The 20,745-nt window shown below is 36.8% G+C and overlaps 1 protein-coding gene across 4 annotated transcripts in view; it reads right to left on the bottom strand.

The window, feature by feature from the left end:
* The window catches only part of KIF6 (kinesin family member 6), a 448,516-nt gene that overhangs the window by 345,505 nt on the left and 82,266 nt on the right, over positions 1-20,745 (bottom strand). For 3 of the 4 annotated variants that reach the window (XM_037842874.1, XM_037842876.1, XM_037842877.1), the window contains exons 4-5: positions 10,565-10,712; positions 5,155-5,264 (exon numbers count right to left, since the gene is read on the bottom strand). In XM_037842874.1, the coding sequence (XP_037698802.1) occupies positions 5,155-5,264; positions 10,565-10,712 (258 nt within the window). The remainder of the gene's footprint in view (positions 1-5,154; positions 5,265-10,564; positions 10,713-20,745) is intronic. The other variant, XM_037842878.1, reaches the window with a different exon arrangement.

The following is a 20,745-nucleotide window of genomic DNA, read 5'->3' as shown; positions in this document are numbered from 1 at the left end:
GATAGAAGGAAAAACCTGAAACTGTTGAACTGTAATCCAGTAGCCTTGATTCTTGAAGATGATTGTAGAACTATACAGTTTTTATGGGATGACCATTTGATTATGAAAACCTCGTGACTGACACTCCCTTTATCCAGTGTATGGGCAGATAAGTAATAAAATAAAGAAAAATAAATAAATAAATAAATAATAGGGGGGAATAAGGTGTATAGGATGTTTTGGGTATTCTTTTTTATATTTTATTTATTTATTTATTTATTTATTTTGCAGGGGGAATAATGAAAATGTTCTAAAATTGTGGTGATGAATACACAACTATATGATGATACTGTGAGTTACTGATTGTATTCTTTGGATGGATTGTACGGTGTGTTAATACATCTCAATAAAATTGTATTAAAAAAATGAGGAAGGGATTAAGACATTCCCAGATAAACAAAAGCTGAAAGACTTTGTCACCACTAGACCAGACCTTTAAGAAATGCCAAAGGGAGTTCTGCAGTTGAAAGGAAAGAACTCTAGACAACCGACTGAAGCCAAATGAATAAATAAAGATCTCGAGTAACAATAATGACATGGGTAAATATAAATACCAGTGATATTGCATTTTTGATTTGTACCTCTTCTTTTTACTTCCTAGAGGATCTAAAAGGCACAGGTATAAAATGTAATGATAAGCCAATGGCACTGGACTCATAATGTATAAACATGTAATTTGTGACAAGAACCACATAAAGGTGGGGGGACAGAGGGATATAGGAACATACTATTGAGGTTAAGTTGGTATCAAAGCAAACAAAATTGCTAAAGATTTAGGATGTTAAATTTAAGCCCCAAGGTAACTACAAAGAAAATACCAGAGAATATGCAAACTCATAGAGACAGAAAGTAAGTTTCTGGGGTGGGGGCAAAGGCAACGGGGAGTTAATGCAAAATGATTGAAGGGCTTCTGTTTGAGAAGCATCTGTTTGGGAAAGTTCTAGTAATGGATGGTGGTGAGGGTACTGCAACATTATGAATATGATTAATACCACCAAGTGGTATGCTTGGGAGGGGCTGGGATGGGGGGATTTATGTTGTATCTATGTTTCTACAATTATTTAAAAACAAGAAAGAGATAGAAAAAAATCAATTGAATTTAGTCTGGGGCCCTGACACCACATATACAAAGTTGATAAGGCAGTTTATAGGCAAATACTTCTGCAACGGCAGAGAGGCAGAACTCATTAGAAAGCAAAAGAAAAGGAAACAGAGCAAGAGGCTGCATGTTATGAGAGCATCCCATGGTGATATTTAAGGAGCTATCTTTTAGGTGTTATCTGGAGAACTATGTTGCTCAGCTGGTAAAGATGGCTGTTACTGTGCTACACCAAAATGACCTTGAGTTCATTTTTACACAGTTAAGCCTATTATAAGAATGTGGTAGAGGTGGAATAAATATCTTGCAATTGTCCTTCATATTGATGATATGAGGTAACCAAGGTCAACAGACATCTTGCCTGCTATTTTTGGAAGGCATTCAGAATGTTTGGGACACTCCAGCTAGTAACAATGAAACAAATCAACCAGACAGATAGAATTTCAGTTAGAGCTTGTACCAGTTTAATCAAGAGCGTGTGAAACCAGATTAACAGTGCAGAGTCTTAATCCCAAACAGATAAAACAAATGTTACATTACATTATAAAGAATTATTTTATGATGTTAGTAAAATGCAAACCCCAGAAAACTAGCAGACTCAATGCCAATAAAATTCCATCTTCCCCACACCAAAGGACTATGAAATTTTAAAAATTGTTCTGTAATTTTTATTGTATTGAATTTGTGTGAAATAAATAAGCTATAGGCCTGGGGTATGGGAATCTTCTTTCTTACTGATTTTTTTCATTTTAATAGGATTTATTTTTTTGTCATGGGATTGTAATCCAAAATCTAAGAATTAAGACCACCTTTCAAACCACTGTTTTTCCCACATGTGTTTGCTCATTGAATACATCTCTTCTGAAACTGAGATCTCTTTTTACTTCAGTTGGTGAACTCATTCTCCAACAAGAGGATAAAGCTATGAAAAAAAGAGTAGTAGCTTAAGATAGAAAGCTAGAAACATCTGTAGAGACAATCTGATCAACATTAATTGAGAGTAACTAAGAGCCAGATATGCTGGGAAGTGCAGAGGATATAGAGTGAATTAAGGCACTATCTTTGCTCTCAAGAGACTTACTTTTTTTTGAAAGTGGATGTTAGGAAATGCCTAAATCACTTCTTATTCTTTTGTAAAGGGGAGATGTGTCACCAAATAAAGCCTCACTTATGAACTAAAGACATTGCAAGTTGGAAGACTGTTAAATATCATTTAATCCAACATCCACATTTATAGCATAGACAAACAGAAACACAGAAAAGTAAAAGAATTTATCCAAGACTGCAGAGTTGAACCCCAAATTCCCTGACTTCTATCCAGAATACTTTATTTCTTGTTATACTACCTGTTGTAGTTTGCTAATGCTGCCAGAATGCAAAACACCAGAAATGGATTGGCTTTTATAAAAGGGGGTTTATTTGGTTACAAAGTTACAGTCTTAAGGCCATAAAATGTCCATCAACAAAGGGTACCTTCACTGGAGGATGGCCAGTGGTGTCTGGAAAACTTCTGTTAGCTGGGAAGGCACGTGGCTGGCGTCTGCTCCAAAGTTCTGGGTTCAAAATGGCTTTCTCCCAGGATGTTCCTCTCTAGGCTGCAGTTCCTCAAAAATGTCACTCTAAGTCGCTCTTGGGGCCTTTGTCCTCTCTTAGCTTCTCTGGAGCAAGAGTCTGCTTTCAACATCCGTCTTCAAACTGTCTGTCATCTGCAGCTCCTGTGCTTTCTTCAGTGTTTCTCTTGGCTGTAGCTCCTCTTCAAAATGTCACTCTCAGCTGCACTGAGTTCTTCTGTTAGGTCAGCTCATTTATATGGCTCTATGGTTCAAGGCCCACCCTAAATGGGTGGGGCCACACCTCCATGGAAATATCTCATCAGAATCATCACCACAGTTGGGTGGGGCGCATTTCCATGCAAATCTAATCAGCACCAAAAGGTCTGCCCCACAAGACTGCATCAAAGAATATGGCTTTTTCTGGGGGACATAATACATTCAAACTGGCACACTACCTCTCTTACAATTCAGTGGTTGGTTCTCATTCCTAGTTCTTCCTATACTTAGGCTGCACCTAATCACGTTAATCAGACTCAAATTCATAGAGCTCATGTCTGTTCTTCTCCCTCTACATTCTCTCCTTCAAAAAGCCAACTTCATAGTTTCAATTCAACTTTTAAACAAAAAATATATACAGTACCTAGTACTTGCCAAGGCCTAATGGGGAGAGAGTCTACCAAACCGATTAGGGTACTTCCTCCCTCTGAGGAATTTATTGTAAAGGTAAACATCTAGTATGGCATTCTCAGACACCAATGGCATATATGTGAAACGCTTCATCATCACCCAACCAAGTTGTTAAATGGAACTCTCTTTTTTAGATCAATGACTAAAAAGGTTAATTTTCTAGGCCCCAGTGTAAAAAATCTTGGAGCACTTTTTACCACTCTGGCTCAAAAGTGGAAAAATGTGGTTTATTATCCTTGCTGTACCACTAATCAATTAGTTTTGAAACCTGGGCAAGTCCTACTTCTCTGGACTTAATTTCCTCAATCAGTAAAATGAGGTACGTGCCAACCTTCTGTGATTCACCTTTCTTTTCAAATCCAACCAGATGCTAGGCAGAATCCATTAATTTAATTTAATTTTTCCCATATCTCTTGGATTTATCTCCCCTCTTCCATGTTCATCATAGACACGTCCTTCATTCCTGGATTTTGTTACAGGCTTCAAGCTCTTAAATGGAGATATGACTTATTAAAAGCAATTTTAAGCAAAATTTAGCCTAGAGTTATATAAGTTGGACTGGAGGCTAGAAAACTAATTGAGATGCCTGTTAGAATAAAGATCAATCTCAAACTAAAAACCTGTCATTCAAGTCCCTCCAAAAGTTGGCTTCAGATGGCCTATCTGCTCTTTTTTCCTATGACCCTTCAACACTAGCCTTTTCCTACCACACCTTGGTGTCTTTAATGTTTTGTTCTTATCCTTCTGATGTGGAAGGCTTTACCTTTTTGGTAAACTTAATTTCAATACCTTTTTTAAGGCTAATTTCTTCCATGGAAATATTTAGAGCACAAACAATAATCCCCTTTCCTAACTCCCTCTCATGAATATTGAAAGCATAAAACAGATGATGTGTAACAACCTTCAGCCAACATTAATGGAAGAATACATATAAAGGTAGTACAAAGAGGATAACTTATTTTCTTTATTATTCCTTCTTATTTCTTTTATAAATAAAACTAAGAGACTGGTTGTTGATCTTTTTGGTAGACGATTAATCTGTATTTTAAAATTATTTTAGAGTATTTAATAAAAAAGAATATTAAAATGTATTTTCTTGCCCTACGCAACTTCTGATGTATGAAGACATCTGAACAAAAGTATATAAACTGTTACCAATTAAAATATGCCTAATTTAGGCAGATATTCAAACAAGCAATGAGTAATGTTATACAAATGCTGGCAGGGTAACTTATTCCACTAATAGATAAGCTCTGAAGCCTTTATTTAAATTTTAATCATGAAACAATCAGTGCCAATTTGACCAAATGATTGTCAAAGTTAGTGTTAATAATACAATGGAAGCATTTGGGGAAAACGTAGTTTTATTTTCTCTTTCAGATTCCCTTATTGCTGATTGAACTCTAATTTGAATACTTTCTTCAGAGAAAAGCCACAATTAGAGGAGTAAAAGAGCTTCATGTAGCTCCAGTAAAGTAGCACTGTCATAATCCCATCAATCGTCTCAGCACCCATTCTCAGAGTACATTCACTGCACTCTCTTGTACTTACTCCAAAAGAAATTTTCCCAAGCAATGAGTTTCAGGCCATCTTAGATCCCATTACTACTGTCCATTTGTCATAACTGAAAAAATGTCCATTATATTACACAAAGATCCTGTTATCCAGTATTTGTTAATTACGACTGAGACCAGAAGCATACAGAGTTTCAAAGAAAACAATTGAAGGGAACATCTGAAAGTAATTTTCCCCATTCTTTGTTGTTCTGCTACTCACGGCAAATCTTCCAAACTGGAGGCTTCATGTCTTGGATCCAACAGATCATAACCACATTCATTGTAGATTTCCAAATAGGAAATGTGTATTGTATATATTTTGCTGCTGTCCTGATTGGAAAAGGGAAAGACATTACTTAATGGCTATAAATAACAATTCAGCTTAGAGAAAGATGAACACATTTATCATTGTAGCTTCCTCACTGTGTCTCTCCTTTTCTCTCTCACTTTGTATGGTTCACATTTTCAGTTCGTGACACTTTCAAGTTGCCAGTTACCACATGCATGAAGCTTTTTTTTTCAATGGCCAACACCCATAATTATAAGCAACTACAGTCTGTTATTTTTTATTAGTTCCACGTTATACATAAAAAGTCAATATAGGCTTAACAATGAGCCAACTTGATTGCAGAATTGTATAACACACTAGTTTTTACTCTCTAGTTCAAAAATAAAAAAAGTTCCTAAAAAGAAAGAAATTTCCATTCCACAAATAGCCTGTTCATAAAAGAACACAGATCATTAATTTGGTTTAAAAACTCCAGTAGCAAAATAGTTTCCATCTTTAATCATAATTCTTTTTTCTTTTTATTTTCTAATATTCAGAATTTTCTGATGACATAAATAGTTAACTAAGACAGTGAATCAGAGGGGTCAAAAAATAGTTCCTATCATCAGGTGAGAGCAAGAGTAGATATTAAAGCTGACTGCATATACTTTGCCTACTGAAAAATTTTCCTGGCCCAAGTTGGCAAATCAGGGATATTTGGCTATTGGTTAGAGAGAGATGTTTTCTGTGGGTCATTTCTGAAATTCAGTGACAAAGACATCAATGTAATGAGGCTAAAAGTCAAGGTAACTGGTCTTAGTCTCAGTGCTGCCAAGAGATCAAAGGACCTGCTTACTCTCAGATGGAAAAAATCAGGGACTTTTGCTCTCAAGAAAATTCTAAGTTCAACTTTAATACCAAATATCAAATAAAAGCACTTTCTTCTTATTCCTCCCCAAAACAGATGCTCTCATCTCTGCAAGTCATATCCTGCTCCTCTTAAGGAGAATATGTTTACATCTTGTGCAAAAAGGTTGGCAGGTTGTCAGAGTGAATACTAAAGAGAAGATTAGCTTACAGTGACCTTCCTGATTGATTCCCACCTGGATACAAGGTAACCAATTTAACAGGTGTTGTTCAAAGACAGAGAAGACTGAGTCACAGAAATGGGGAGAGAACAGTGGCCTATTGCGGTCGCGGTTACTGCTTCTGGGGGGAGTGGCGGCCGGTAGCGGAGCCCTTAGCTCTCGGGGCTGCTTAAAGGGTACCGGCGGCGGGGGCTCTTTCCCGGAGGCGAGGGCGAGGCGGAGGACTTGGCCAGGTCCTCGGCGGGAGGCGTACAAGGTGTGGAGGGCGGCGATAAGGACAAGACACTCTTCATCCAGTAGGAGTATGCGCCAAAAAAGTTTATTTAGGGGTGATTACAGGTTATATAGGCTGGTAAGAAGGGCAGGGCTGGAAAGGAGGTGAAGTAGCCTTAAATGGCCATACTGAAGGGAGAGGGGCTAGGATTGGTTCTGAGAGGACGCAGGAGCCGTAGCAGCGGGCGGGAGTTGTTCCGGCCACGGTGCATGCGCGCTGGCGGTGGCAGGAGTTGCCTTGGCACAGGGGAGTGTGCGGGCAAGATAAGGAAGTGGGGAAAGGGCGGTTGGGAGAAAGGCGGTTCCCTCCGGCAAGCCTCCCCTGCCAGTGGCATTTTGGGTGAGGAAAAGGGAGCTGCCTTGACCTTGCTCCCCAGGCTCGGGGGGGCTGCAGAGGGCACTAACGCCCGTACCCACTACCCTCCCCAGGGGGTGATATCAGGTCCCCTGGCCCAGGCCTGGTAAGTCGAGGTACAAGCTCAGTCACCCGCAGCCTATAAATCAAAAGCTGAGTCTGTGAGCCCTTACTAAGTCAGGCCTCAGTTTCCACACCCATAAAGTAAGAGAGTTGGACAAGGAATCCCTAGTGTTCTTCAGTTTAAAATTAATATGATTCTCTGGTCTTACAATGTCTCAAACTACCCAAATACAGATACTACTGGCTCAAAGAAACAAAGTAATATATGAAAAATTAAGGCAACTTCCAACCTGCCCATGACTATAGTAAAACATACAAGCTACAGCTGAAATTCCATATCCTAGTATTCTTGATGGTGACAATAGGAACTGAATCTCTACGAACCAAATTTCTCTCAATCAAATGCTGTAAATCTTGCTAATGTGAGTGACTATGACTACTTATCCTGACAAATGGTCTATTAATTGGATTGTATCCTTTAGTAAAGGCACCATTTCAACAAAATGCTTTGGGTTGTAGCTTGGAATAGCATGGAAATCAGAGACTATAAACACTAGATAGACTGGCCTTTAGTCTAATCCCGTATTTGTATTTACTAAGATTTCTAATGAAATGCCCCTGGAAAAAGGGTTCCATGGTCAACATACACAATTTATCTCTCTCCTAAAGATTCTCACAGCACATTAAAGGCCCTGGGGAGATTCCATTTAAAACAGCATATTTCCAAAACTTACCTGAACACAGAGAAATATCACATAGATTATGGTTGGTATTTTAGCACACAGTTCTGAGCTGGTCTTAGCATCAGACGGAACTGGGTTTGAATACTGGATCTGCCATTTGTGACTGAGTGATCCTAGACTTTTATCCTCAATTGTTTCACCATGAAAACAGGGATAATAACCCTTATCATGCAGAACTGTTGCAACAGAGTAGAAACAAGGTTCTATGTTTAAAATACTACCAAAAATATGGTGCCCCTAACAGGCACCAATCAGTGGTGGTTGCTACTATTATTATAGCTGTTGTTCTTGTTATTACTGTAATTTATAAAAACCTACAAATGGAGAATTCAGTATCTGAGTATAAAAGGAAGGGAAACAAAGCAAAAAGAACAGCAAACTTGTATGCTAGCCTGCAGAAGAGAAACTCTTCTTTCAGAAAATAGAAAAAATCATAAAAATTCAGGAAAATGGTCAACTGCCCCAAGATGATAGTGATAATGCGTTTGGCTCCCCCAGCTTCTACATTTTCTGGACTTTTATTAGATACACACTTAAAATTCACTGAGCTATATGGCAAGCTACCTTTCCTTATTACTACTTTTTAGTGTTTAGGATTGCCAGATTGTAATGTATCACACATGTTTCCTGTAGACAGCCTTTTCTTCTGCCCCTAAACAAGTTTGAACCTCACAATACTTTCTAAAATAAATGGCATCAATTTTCTTCCCTTAAAAATCATTGAAAATGTACTCCTATCACACTCACAGTCATCTCAGGATCACTATGCAATGGGTTCCTAGTTTATCTTGAAATAAAGAGTTTGCATAAGTCAAATTTTTCCTTTAAGAATTCTAGAGAGCACCATGTGACCCTGTAAGGCAATCTGCTGGGGGCCTTTGAGTACCTATCTGCATTTTTCAGCTATACAAAGTGGAGAAACTTTATGATAAACTTTAAGTTGCCTCTGACTTGTTTCACCATAATTCCATTTAGATTACCATGAATGTGATGTGTTCCATTGTGGAAATCTGTACATTTACAAAGAGTTGCCTTGGCTATAAATTGGTCTGATGGACTCTCTCCCGGTCCATGAAGTTATTTAGTATCATTCAGAATGAAATGGGATTTAGAATAATGCCAATGAAAAACAAATCTAAAACAGTGAACCTAACAGATGGGAGGTACTTGGGAGACACTTGGACTTTTAGAACTCTACTTCTGTAACCATCAACAAAATTTAAAAAGGAACAACTAAAACACTTTCCATCAAGAAAGGATTTGTTTCTTCTATTGAAATTAATCAGGAGAATTGGCGTCATTTGTTCTGAAATCTTCAAAGGGTTCTCTGAATTAGGTGAGGGGTCACTTGGCCACATGTATATAAGGATATTAAAGGCTATAGTAATAACTGTTATGTATTGAGCATCTTCCTTGTACCCAAACCTGGACAATATCCTACCCTTAAATAGAACATGTTCTGCCCTCACAGCAATCCACAAGACTGAGACATGCAGTAGCTGCCCCAAGGCCACATGCTGTAAGTAGAACCCCTTCTCAGAATAGGTCTGCCTTCACCAATTTCAATGATCTTTCCATGACAGCAGGCTTCTGCACTAGGTCACAACAATAAAAACTATTAGAAATTATATTCCCAGCTTGTGGAATCTGGAAAAAAAACAAAACAGGTAATCTCTGAAATAAATGAGTAAATGCAAAGAAGGGCTTTGGATCCAACATACACGCCATACTCAACTCTTTTCCAAATTCTGTGGCCTGCAGGGTTGGCATGTTTGAGCTAGGGAGAGATGAGCTGAACTAATGGGTAATTGCTACTTTATGGATGGAAATTAGAATTATGCAGAGCCCAGCAATTTCTTCTCATCTTTTTGACTCAAAACGCAAAAAGCACATAGTTGAGAACTTTTGGATTGACTGTTACACAGACCTAGTTGGGATTTTGTTATGTAGGATTAATGCAACCAAGGAATTGTTGAAACTAGTATATGGATGTAGAAGATCCTCTAGTAAAATTCAATCCCTATTTCCACTGAGGGGAAAAAACTGAAACCCATTGAAGTTAAGTGATTTCATTGCAGAAAATTTGTTTAAATACAACAAACAAAATAAAGCCAGTCTAATATAGGGAGGCAGTATATATAGTGGTAAAAAGCACAGGGTTTGGCATCAGACAAACTCCAAAGAACTCCAGATCAGTTATTTACAAGATGTGGACCCAGAGAAAGATATTTAACCTATCTGAGACTCAATTTTCCCATATATAAAATGGGGAAAGAATGCCTGTCTCGTTAGTTATATTATATGTTGTATTAAATGCAGATAAAGCAACAGGCACTTGGAGACACCCAATGAATGATGCATATATTATAGCTTTGGAACTCCTGTTTATAATATTAATTGCAGTAGGATCTTTACTCAAGTACATTCCTCTGGGCTTCTAGTAAAAGTGTGAAAAGGGAGCAATCACATTATCCTATTCAGTGCTTTACTGGCTGAAAGACAGGTCTATTTTGGCAAAAAGACATCTGTCGGACTCTTAATGAAGAATAGTAGATACTAGGTGGTGAAAGGTATAATCCACTCTTTTAACCTCCATAGGTATATCAGAAGAATGCCTCTTGAGCCTTTGCTGAAACAGCAGCTCTTTAATGAGAAGCACCTTCTTAATTTCCACTTCTTCAGCAAAATCCCAAAGTTTTCTAAAAGGTAAAGGCCAGAGATATTGCACAATAATATACTTCCTCTTTTAGATACAATATAGTAAAATGTCACAATAATTTTTTTGCCTGTAGTAAATTTCTGATGAATATATCAAATATAAAATGAACTTAGGTTCATACCTTTTGTAACTGCTCAAAAATATAAGACAGTGTCCTTGGGATAATGCCTCTGTCGCTATAACGCTCTGCCCCACCAGTGATGGTGAATGTCTTACCGCTGCCTGTTTGCCCATATGCAAAAATGGTGCCATTGTAACCTGCCAGAACACTGCAATAGAGAAATGGTACACTTTTAATATCAAAATTGCTAATTGCATTTGTATTAAATGGCTTGTATTTAGAAGATGCTGGTCCATTTGTGCTCTTCAGCCCTATGGCAGGGCCTCTGATTTGATGGTGGTCATAAGAACCCTGGATCTTCTCAACCTTTGTAGAACACCACCTTGAATATAGATTTTTAACAATGTGCATGGCATAATGCAAACTTGCAAAAGTAAGTCTTTTATCTATGCTGCAAGTAACAGGAAACTATTTCTTTTCTTGTCACAAGGGGCTCCTTGATCTGTAAGATGCTTTTATCAAACCAGCTATGATAATGCCAGCTAATGGTACCCACATTGTAAATGCTTTTTGATAGATGGCTCCTCTGAGAATCACCCCTCACTATGCACACTGGAATTCCTGCTATAAGACTTCTGCCGGAGATACCATCCCAGAGTTCTCTCTGTTTCTTTATGCTTTCATGTCTGCATCATCCACTATCAACATGCTCTCTCAAAACACACAGGTTTTGTTTAGATCTTATTATGCGGTGGTCAGCTAAGTCCTCAGCACCTTACACAGTTACTAAAATTCTAACAATATCTTCAGTAACAAATTAATGCATCTTCTGTTATGTAAGTAGAAGGTGTTACCAGTGCTTACAGACTTAAAGAACTCAGTATAGGAAAGGAGCAAAAAGATTTTTTTACAGTGTGGTTCAAATTTCCATTTTTGAAAGGTGTAGTAATTTTTCTCCATGTAAATACAACAACACATTGTTGAAATTCTCAGTGTGTAATGATGTTGGAACTAGATGATGAGTTCAGTTGGATGATTATAGAATCTTTCCCCTCAACAGAATCTGTCACCAATGATACAGCAATGCCCCGTTAACAACATCATTTGGCTATGTGATATTCCTTGGCCATAAATGCTCTAGGTAAATGAAGTCTATATCTTTAATTATCAAACCTTAAATATTGCATTGATTTTAATAGAAAACTTTCTAAAACATTCCCTGTCTTAAAAAGCAAAGAATACAAAGCAAAAATTAGCATTTTCATTATGACTTAAATACAGCCCATGAAAAGTGAATACTTTATTGTGCTACAAGATGTATTTATTAAACACAAGATGGCACCCTCTTATTGTTATGTGTAATTTTACACTCAAATCTTCTTTCTTGTTGTCAGTGGTCCTACTAAATCAGCCTCTAATGTCTACTCTCCGGCCACCCCTTCCCTCCCATCTGCTCTGGGGTAGAAGACCAGATAGCAAAACTTCATAGAATTCTGTGTAAAATAAAAAGGATCAGTTTTCACCTATACATTGTCATGACTGTTTGTTACATTTCTACAACATAAAAAATGAACAGTGTAAACAGGCAAAATTTGTCTCCAATTCCCTTGAAAGAGCCCCTGTATCCCAATTAAATTTTCTGCCCCTTATTGGGCACTAGGCATTTTCATGTGTGTCCAATTTCATCTGTCCTAAAGGAAAATACTCTGATTAAAAATGAAAAGAATTATCAGAGTAAGGATATCTGAAAATCACTCTTCCATAAGAAAATGAGAACATTGGAAAAAATGGCCAAAATTATTTTCAGAACTCTGAGAATTATCCAAAGACTTGCAACAACCTAGGAGTGTTATTCAAGAAAAATGGCTGATTCTTGGTAAGAGCAGTGAGCTTTGTGACATTTTAACTTGACCATTCCCATCCTCCTGTCCCCCACTCCATGGAACCCTTCAAAACCAGCTGCCTGGTACAACAACTGGAGGAGGAAGACAGATTTGGAACCTCCAGAAAAGCCTGATCCCCAGGAAATTTTTACTATTTGACTGGTCAAGAAGCTCCCTGGAAAATTTCCACTCACAGGATTTGTCTTTGTTTGACCTGACTGAGAGTTCACACAGTGGGACCAGCTCTATCCCCAGGGCATTTACTGAAAACAACCAGTGGCAATTGTTTAACATTACAGCTGCCTGAAGCTGTTAATACCAGTGAGGCAAACAGACTACCAAAAACTTAAAAGAAAAATCTGCATAACGAAATGTCTGTAGGGGGCTTTGAAAAGCTCTGACATATTCCTGGGACTCTAGGTCCACGCATGTATAGGGCTGTGCACATGCCCAGGAAAGATGTGAGAAGTTCCTATATCTCATGTCTGGCTGATCTTGAAGGCTCTGTACAACCAGAAACTGAAGGCTAAGGCACTATGATAAACTGCCATAGCATTGAAGGTAAGCCCTGATACATACACAGAATCCCTCATCAAAAGATAAGAGATTGTTTGGGTCAAGGAATTTAAGGAAATATCTGTCTAATCACTAGCTTATCACTAAGCTAACCAAACAGAGCTTTCAGTTGCCATGCATGAGAAAGAATACAGATTTTACAGAATTAGTACAGGAAAGTCACTAAGCAAATGAACAAAAGCAACAACAACAAACTATGGGAGGGTGGGAATCTTATTTCTTGGAGTTGCCAAAGTATACTATTTTAAATGCCCTGATTGCAATGAATAATTTATGAGACATACAAAGAAACAAGTAATTATTGCTCATACACAGGAAATAAAGTAGTCAATACAAATAGTCACTGAGGAAGCCCAGCTATTGGCTTACTAGACAAAGAGTTTAGATTAGCTATTATAAATATGTTCAAAGAACAAAAGTAAATCATGCCTAAAGAATTAAAGGAAAGTATGAGAAAGATGTCTCACCAAATAGAAAATATTGATAGAAAGACAGACATTCTGAAAAAGAAATATAGAAATTTTGGAGCTGAAAATTAAAATAACTGAAAAAATTCACTACAACAGCAGATTATTTGAGCTTGTAGAGGAATGACTGAATGAACTTGAAGATAGGCCAATTGAAATTATCCAATCTGAGGGATGGAAAGAAAATAGAATGAAGAAAAATGAACAGAGCCTCAGAGACTTGCAGGACACCATCATGCATACTAACATGCATTTACAGGAAGTCCCAGAAGAAGAGAGAGAATATTTAAAAAGAAACAGTGACCAAACAACTTCCCAAATTTTATTAAAAAATCATTAATCTATATATTCTAGAAGTTCAATGAACTCCATTCCAAGTACTACAAACTCAAAGGTATCCAAACCTAGTCACATTGTAGTAAAATTGTTTAAAGAGAAAAACAATGAGGAATCTTGAACAGAACAAGAGAGAGGTAACTCATCATGGACAAGGAATCCTCACTAAGATTAACAGTGAATTTCTCATCAGGAATCATGGAGGCCAGAGGGCAGTGGGAGACAAATTTGAAGTGCTGAAAGAAAGAGACTGTTAATCAAGAATTCTATACCTGGAAAAACTGTCCTTCAAAATGAAGGAGAAATCAAGACATTACCAGATAAACACAAACAGAGAGAATTCGCTGCTAGCAAACCAGACAGTGTAATTAGGCAAGAAAATGAAATAAAAGGCATCCAGATTGGAAAGGAAGAAGTAAAACTATCTTGATTAGCAGATGACATATGTTGAAAATCCTAAGGTATTCACTAAAAACCATTAGAACTAATAAGTGAGTTCAGCAAAGTTGCAGGTTGCAAGATGGATATACAAAAATCAATTGTATTTCTTTACACTAACAATGAACAACCTGAAAACAAAGCTAAGAAAACACTTCCATTAACAATAGTACCAAAAAGGAGAACACAACACTGAGGAATAAATTTAACAAAATTAGTGCAAAATTTATACCCAGAAAACTATAAAACTTTGTTGAAAACAACTTAAAAAGATATGAATAAATAGAAAGAAATTTCAAGTTTATGAATCAAAACACTTAATGTTATTAAGATGGAAATACTCTCCAAAAGGATCTATAGAGCCAATGAAATTCCTATCAAAATAAAAGCACTGGCTTCTTTATAGAAGCTGACAAGCTTTTCCTATAATGCATATGGAGGTTCAAGGGAACCCAAATAGTCAAATTGATCTTGCAAAAGAAGAACCAAGTTAGAGTACTCATATTTACTGATTTCAAACCTACTACAAAGCTATAGAAATCAAGACAGTGGGATACTAGCATAAGGTTAGACATACAGATCAATAGAATAGAATTTAGAGTCCAGAAATAGACCCTTACATTTATGTTCAGTTGTTTTTTGACAAAGATACCAAGATCATTTAATGGAGGAAAGAATAGTCTTTTCAACAAATGATGGTTGGACAACTGGACAGACACACACAAAAGAAGGAAGCTGGACCCCTACTTCATACTACATACAAAAACTAACACAAAATGGATCCTATACCTAATATAATAGCTGAAATTGAAAAGATTTTGTAAGAAAACATAGGAGGAAATCTTCATGATCTTGGATAAGGCAAATGGTTTCTTAGATATGACATCAAAAGCATAAGCATCCAAAGGAAAAAAATAAACTGGACTTCATCAAAATTAAAATTTTTTGCATTTCAAAAGACACCATCAAAAAAGTGAAAAGACAACCCACAAAATGGATGAAAATGTTTATAAGTCACATACATGACAAAGGACTTGAACCCATAATATATAAAGAACTCTTACAACTCAACAATAAAAAGATGAACAACCCAATTTAAAAATGGGGCAAAGGATCTGAATAGACGTATCTCCAAAGAATATATATAAAAGGCCAATAAGGACATGAAAAGATGCTCAACATCATTAGTCATCATGGAAATGAAAATCAAAACAACAAGATACCACTTAGCACTCACTAGAAGGACTAAAATAAAAAAGAGAGACAGTAACAAGTGTGGGCAAGGATGTGGAGAAATTGGAACCCTCATGCATTGCTGGTGGAAATGTAAAATGGTGCAGCTGCTTTGGAAAATAGTTTGATGGTTCTTCAAAATGTAAACGTAGAGTTATTATATGACACAGCAATTCCACATCTATATATGGACCAACAAAATCAGAAACGTATGTTCACACAAAAACATAAAAAATGTTCATAGCAGCATTATTCATAATAGCCAAAAGTTGGAAACAACCCAAATGTCCATCAACTGATGAACAGATAAACAAAATGTGTCATATCCATACCATGGGATACTATTTGGCAACGAAAAGGAATGAAGTACAGATACATGCAGCAACACGAATAAAGTGAAAGAAATCAGTTCCAAAAGGCTACATATTTTATGATTCCATTGATATGAAATTTCTACAATAAGAAAGTCCTTACAGAGATACAAGGTAGATTGGTAGTTACCAGGGGCTGGGAGGAAGGGAAACGGAGACTGCTTTCTAGTGGATATAGGGCTTCTTTTGGAGCTGATGATAAATGGTGATGGATGTTTGCATGACTCTGAATAACTAAAAACCACTAAATTTTACACTTTTTAAAGTGTGAGTTTTATGTTATGTGAATTATATCTCAATGAAGCCATTATAAAAATAAAATAAAGAAGCACATATACTTAGTTGTTAGTAATTGGATGTGTTTTACCACCTAGCAGTAGTATATAAAAAAGACAGAAAATGGGAATAGTAATTAATCAAAGGAATGAAAAGCTAATGATGAATTTCAGCAACCAACAATGGGATGGGCATTTTTGGTGATAAAATATTTCTAAACATCCTAAAATCAATAATACAGGCTACTGCCTAATCCTTCTTACCTAGAGACAGTCCTGACATATAAATAATTCAATCCTTTATAAACCTGGGGTTTGATGATCAGATGAAACCTCCAGTGGAGAAATCCTCTCCTTCCTTTTACAAAATGCATTTACCCTACAAGTTTAAGTTATAAAGCTAAGATATTTTGTCATTTCTTACATTTTACTGTTTTCATGAATAAAAGAAAAATAAAGCTTCTACTCTTAGATATTATAAACTGAAGTTGCTATTCTATACATATCACATTTACATGCTAGAAAAATACAAATCATTTAAAATTAGCTTTTCATTTTTTTTGCTCTTTGTTTAATCAGATCACAAGTAGAAGACTGATTAGAAGTATCTGTATAAAGTAAGACTGCATTTTGTTTACCTCAGATAAACAGTTTAAATCTCTTCAAAGAAACCAATAAAAAATTATTGTAATGATAATTTAGCTCACTGGACCTAACAAATAATATTAGATTTCCTCAAATTTGAAGAAGACAAGTAGAGTTGAAAAAAATAACAACAAAATAATAGATCATGAATTTTATAATTGGTGATATTAAAGTACTTCTAAACTACTTTTTGTCAAACTGAAGATTCCCCTCTCTGGAATCAGAGAATCTGAGTAGGGCTATCTTTGTTTTTGAGAGAATAGGGGCAGTCGAGGTGGTACCTTAAAATGTGAAGTTTAGCCTTAAAAAAATTAAGAAATCCAGGAAAATACCATATTCATACTTTTAAAAAATTGTTTCCCCCACGAAACACATTAGATCATTCAGGAAAAAAAAAAAAAAAACACAACAAATGAAACATACTAAGAGTTGAATTTTTTACTGTAATAGAAATTAAACTGTATTTATGATTAACTTGACTAAAATTTATTGCTTAAAGTCAATAAGACTAATCCGGTACATAATTCTCAAAATTAAGTTCCCGTGAATAAATATATAGATATACCACCCTGCCTTTCACACAGTTCTGAGAGCCAGAGCACCTGAAATTCATGTATTTTCATTTGTTTTTGACTCTCAGAACAGTTAATTTCTGTCTACTACAGCCCACCTAGAATACAATCCCTTTCTTAAGCAGCCCCAAGCAGATTTTTGGTGCAGTCCCTGCTTTTTATGGAGGACCATGGTAAGTGACTCTCAATCATCTCACCTTCAGGACTATCTCTGTGTGGATAATTCAGCAGCTTGAATTTTTAAGAAGAATTTGAACCAAAAACAATAGCAACCCACAATTAACACAACTTAAGTGTGTTATATATAAAAATAATTTTCCCATCTGTTAAGCCAAATGAACATGTAACTGGTAAAATTTCAAGCAAGCTTTTGGTCATGGGCTATTCCCTGAGCTGAAAAGGAGAAGAGGGGAGAATAAAAAGTAGACTTCTGGGGAATCTGACAGGGTAGGAGATTTTGAGAGTTATGATTTTGCCCAATAAGCTTTCTGAGCCCTTCTTCTGGTAATAGGACCTTCCCCTCCCATCTCCTACAAGCTGAGGAATAGAGGTGTGTGTGGAGCAACTGACTCAGGTCTGCCAATCCTAACACCCCATTCCAAAACCCTTCCCTCCCTTCCCCATGCCCCTCGCCCAATTCCTGGGTCAAAAGGCTGAAGACATGCCTCAAGCAGGTCAAATAAGAGTCCTTGAACCATGGTTGCTAGAAGCTATGTATCCTGCCTGTCTGCACAAGGAAGTAGGGCCAAGCAAAGGCCCGATGGATGGGGAAGGAGTCCTGGTTGTGTCAAGGACCCAGGTCAAGTAGAGAAGTCTCTGATTTTTACATCACTTCCTTTAATTCTTGGTGCTAACCCAGTTATGTGAGCCAAGAAATCCTCTCTTTTCTCTGAGTAGGGATTTTGTTGCATGCAACCAAGGGAGTAGTAACTAATGCAAAGTTTGCAGAGTGACTTCAAAGACATCTCTTGACCCCTTCAAACATTCCTCCACTAATGGCCTCTCCACAAATGCTCTTCTGATCTCAGCGCCTGTAGTCTTCACTCTGTTTTTCTCTTCCCCTTAGTTCTCCTAGGGAGGTCACTAGCCCCAGTGTTCAGGGGTTAGAAAATAAGGTTAAATAAGTTGGGTAGGATCAGTATATGGAAGGTGCAACAGAAAGAGAATAAATCTTGGAGACTGCCAGGACTAAATTCAAATTCTGGCTCCTCTACATATTAACTCTTCAGTGTTGGCCAAGTCACACAATTTATCAGAGCCTTGGGGCTATCATCTGGAAAACAGAGATGACAATTCTTGCCTCCTTACTTCATTGTGAAAATTAAATGAGATATGTATGTAAACACCTAGCAGAGTTTAAGAAACAACAATCATGATAAGGATAAGAGATGGTAAAAAGGATATAAGCCAATCTGAGAGACATTAAATTAAAGAGTAGGCTAATATGACTGATGGAATGGGCATAGTGAATCAACGATTTCAAGATTTGATATAATCAAAATTCAAATATAAAATGATAAAATGTTAGCTAATCCATAATGATGTGTGATACTAATAACTGTACTTTCATCTAAGCAGTCTGTCATTGATTACATTGTTCTCATCCATTGAACTTTTCAAGAAGAAAGTAGACACCAAATGTCCCACTTTGTTTAGACCAGGGGTCTCAATCTGATAGTGAATTTTGCCTACAGGATTGTTTAAACTTGTCTAAAGTCAAACGGCTTCATGTGGGACATGTGTTCTCCATTTTGCCACAGTCTCCAATATTCTCTTATTGTCTTAGACTCTGCTGTTTCCCAAGTGTACATTATTCATGTGGACTTGAAGGCAGGGCTACCTCACTGTATAATAACAGTGAGTACTAAGCACAGTGTAATCCAGGTGGACGTCACCACTACCCTAAAATTAGACAGTGCTCAGTAATTGATGTAGATTACTATGAATGGCGTCCCCTTGAGGTGTGCAGCATGGCAGTCTCGTTCGAAGGCATTTGAGTTTAGTTTCCCTATAATAGACACTGTCTATACTAAAAGTATTTTCTGGCAAATTCATTCTAAGGTCTTTTGCTGGCTCACATCTGTGATACATAGAGTTGTAAATCCTGATACAGAATTAAGGTAGGTTACATGGCTAACCTTCATCAACATAAATACATAAATGATTAACTATTTTTTGGAAAGGAATATCAAGGATATCCAGTTTAGAAACAATTAATCTACATATCCAAAATACATTTTTGTCAGAAAAATAAAACTACTAATATAGATTACATGGTAATTTTTATATATATACCTGGGAATCATCATATAAAACCTTTTTTAAGTGCCTGTGGACATGAACTGTTGGTTACTGAATTAGGACTCAAAACAGAGGCCCACAAGCCAAATATAGCCAGCAGAACATTTTGTTTGGCCAGCATTGTCCTTTTGTTAAAAAAACATTGAATCTGAATGTCCTTAGCGCCCGGACCTGTACTCCTCAATTCAGTGACAGACCCAACGCCTTCCTATTCCCTTAGTGGCTTACTTTCTTATTTCAGTGGCCTGCCCTCTATGGAATTTGAGTTTTGTATCCTCCAATATAAAGTGATCAGACACATGCTAAGAGAGTAGCACTCTGCTTACAAAACAAACAAACAAAAAACACAAAACACAAAACTTAAATATATACATGTGGACATAGAAAAATGTTTACCACACCAACTACCCAAGAAATAGAATGAATATGTCTCCTGCCATTGTCCACAATTCAAAAGTATAAAAATGTGATAGAAAAACCAGCATGTTGGTGCTTTCTTCTAAAACAGTCACTTTGGCACAGTCAGGGCTCTCATACTTAGATGTTTCACAAAAACAGGATCAGCAGCTGCCTGCCTTGAATGACTTACAAATTCTCCTCCTTGGATACAGGGGCTAAGAAAGAGGACCTCTTGAGGTTTTTTCCAGCTCTATGATTCTCAAAGATTTTTTCACAGTCTTGCCCCAACTACTTCAAACCAAACTTTGCAAAAGGCAAGTGCATCACAGGGTATATAATCCAAACAGTGTCTTTCGAGAGGATCCTCAAGATCTTATGCACACTAAACAGCTCCATATCCATAAGCTCATGGACCAAATCCAGGCCAAAGGGCTTTCTAAATGAGACTGTTTATTATTTCCTAAGTCCTGAAGCAACCACTCTGTTATAGTATTGATAATAAGCAGCATAAATCTGGAAACTTAACAGAAATGCATGAAACTTCAATAGAGGAAAGTGACTCCTTCTGAACACAATCCAGTTCTGAAAAATGTTTCAGTTTAAAGTCCAGCATACAGCATTAAAAGTGAAGGATACATTTTTATCTTATTTACATTACAATAATGCATTTACTGTAGCATTTCTGACAGATATTTCTTTCCATGACCTTTGAGAATAAACACATTCATTAAATACATAACCATTT

This window comes from Choloepus didactylus, chromosome 7, assembly GCF_015220235.1.
Source record: "Choloepus didactylus isolate mChoDid1 chromosome 7, mChoDid1.pri, whole genome shotgun sequence".
NCBI lineage: Eukaryota > Metazoa > Chordata > Mammalia > Pilosa > Megalonychidae > Choloepus > Choloepus didactylus.
Note: the sequence above shows the minus strand (reverse complement) of the source record. Positions and strands in the feature narration are given on the sequence as shown.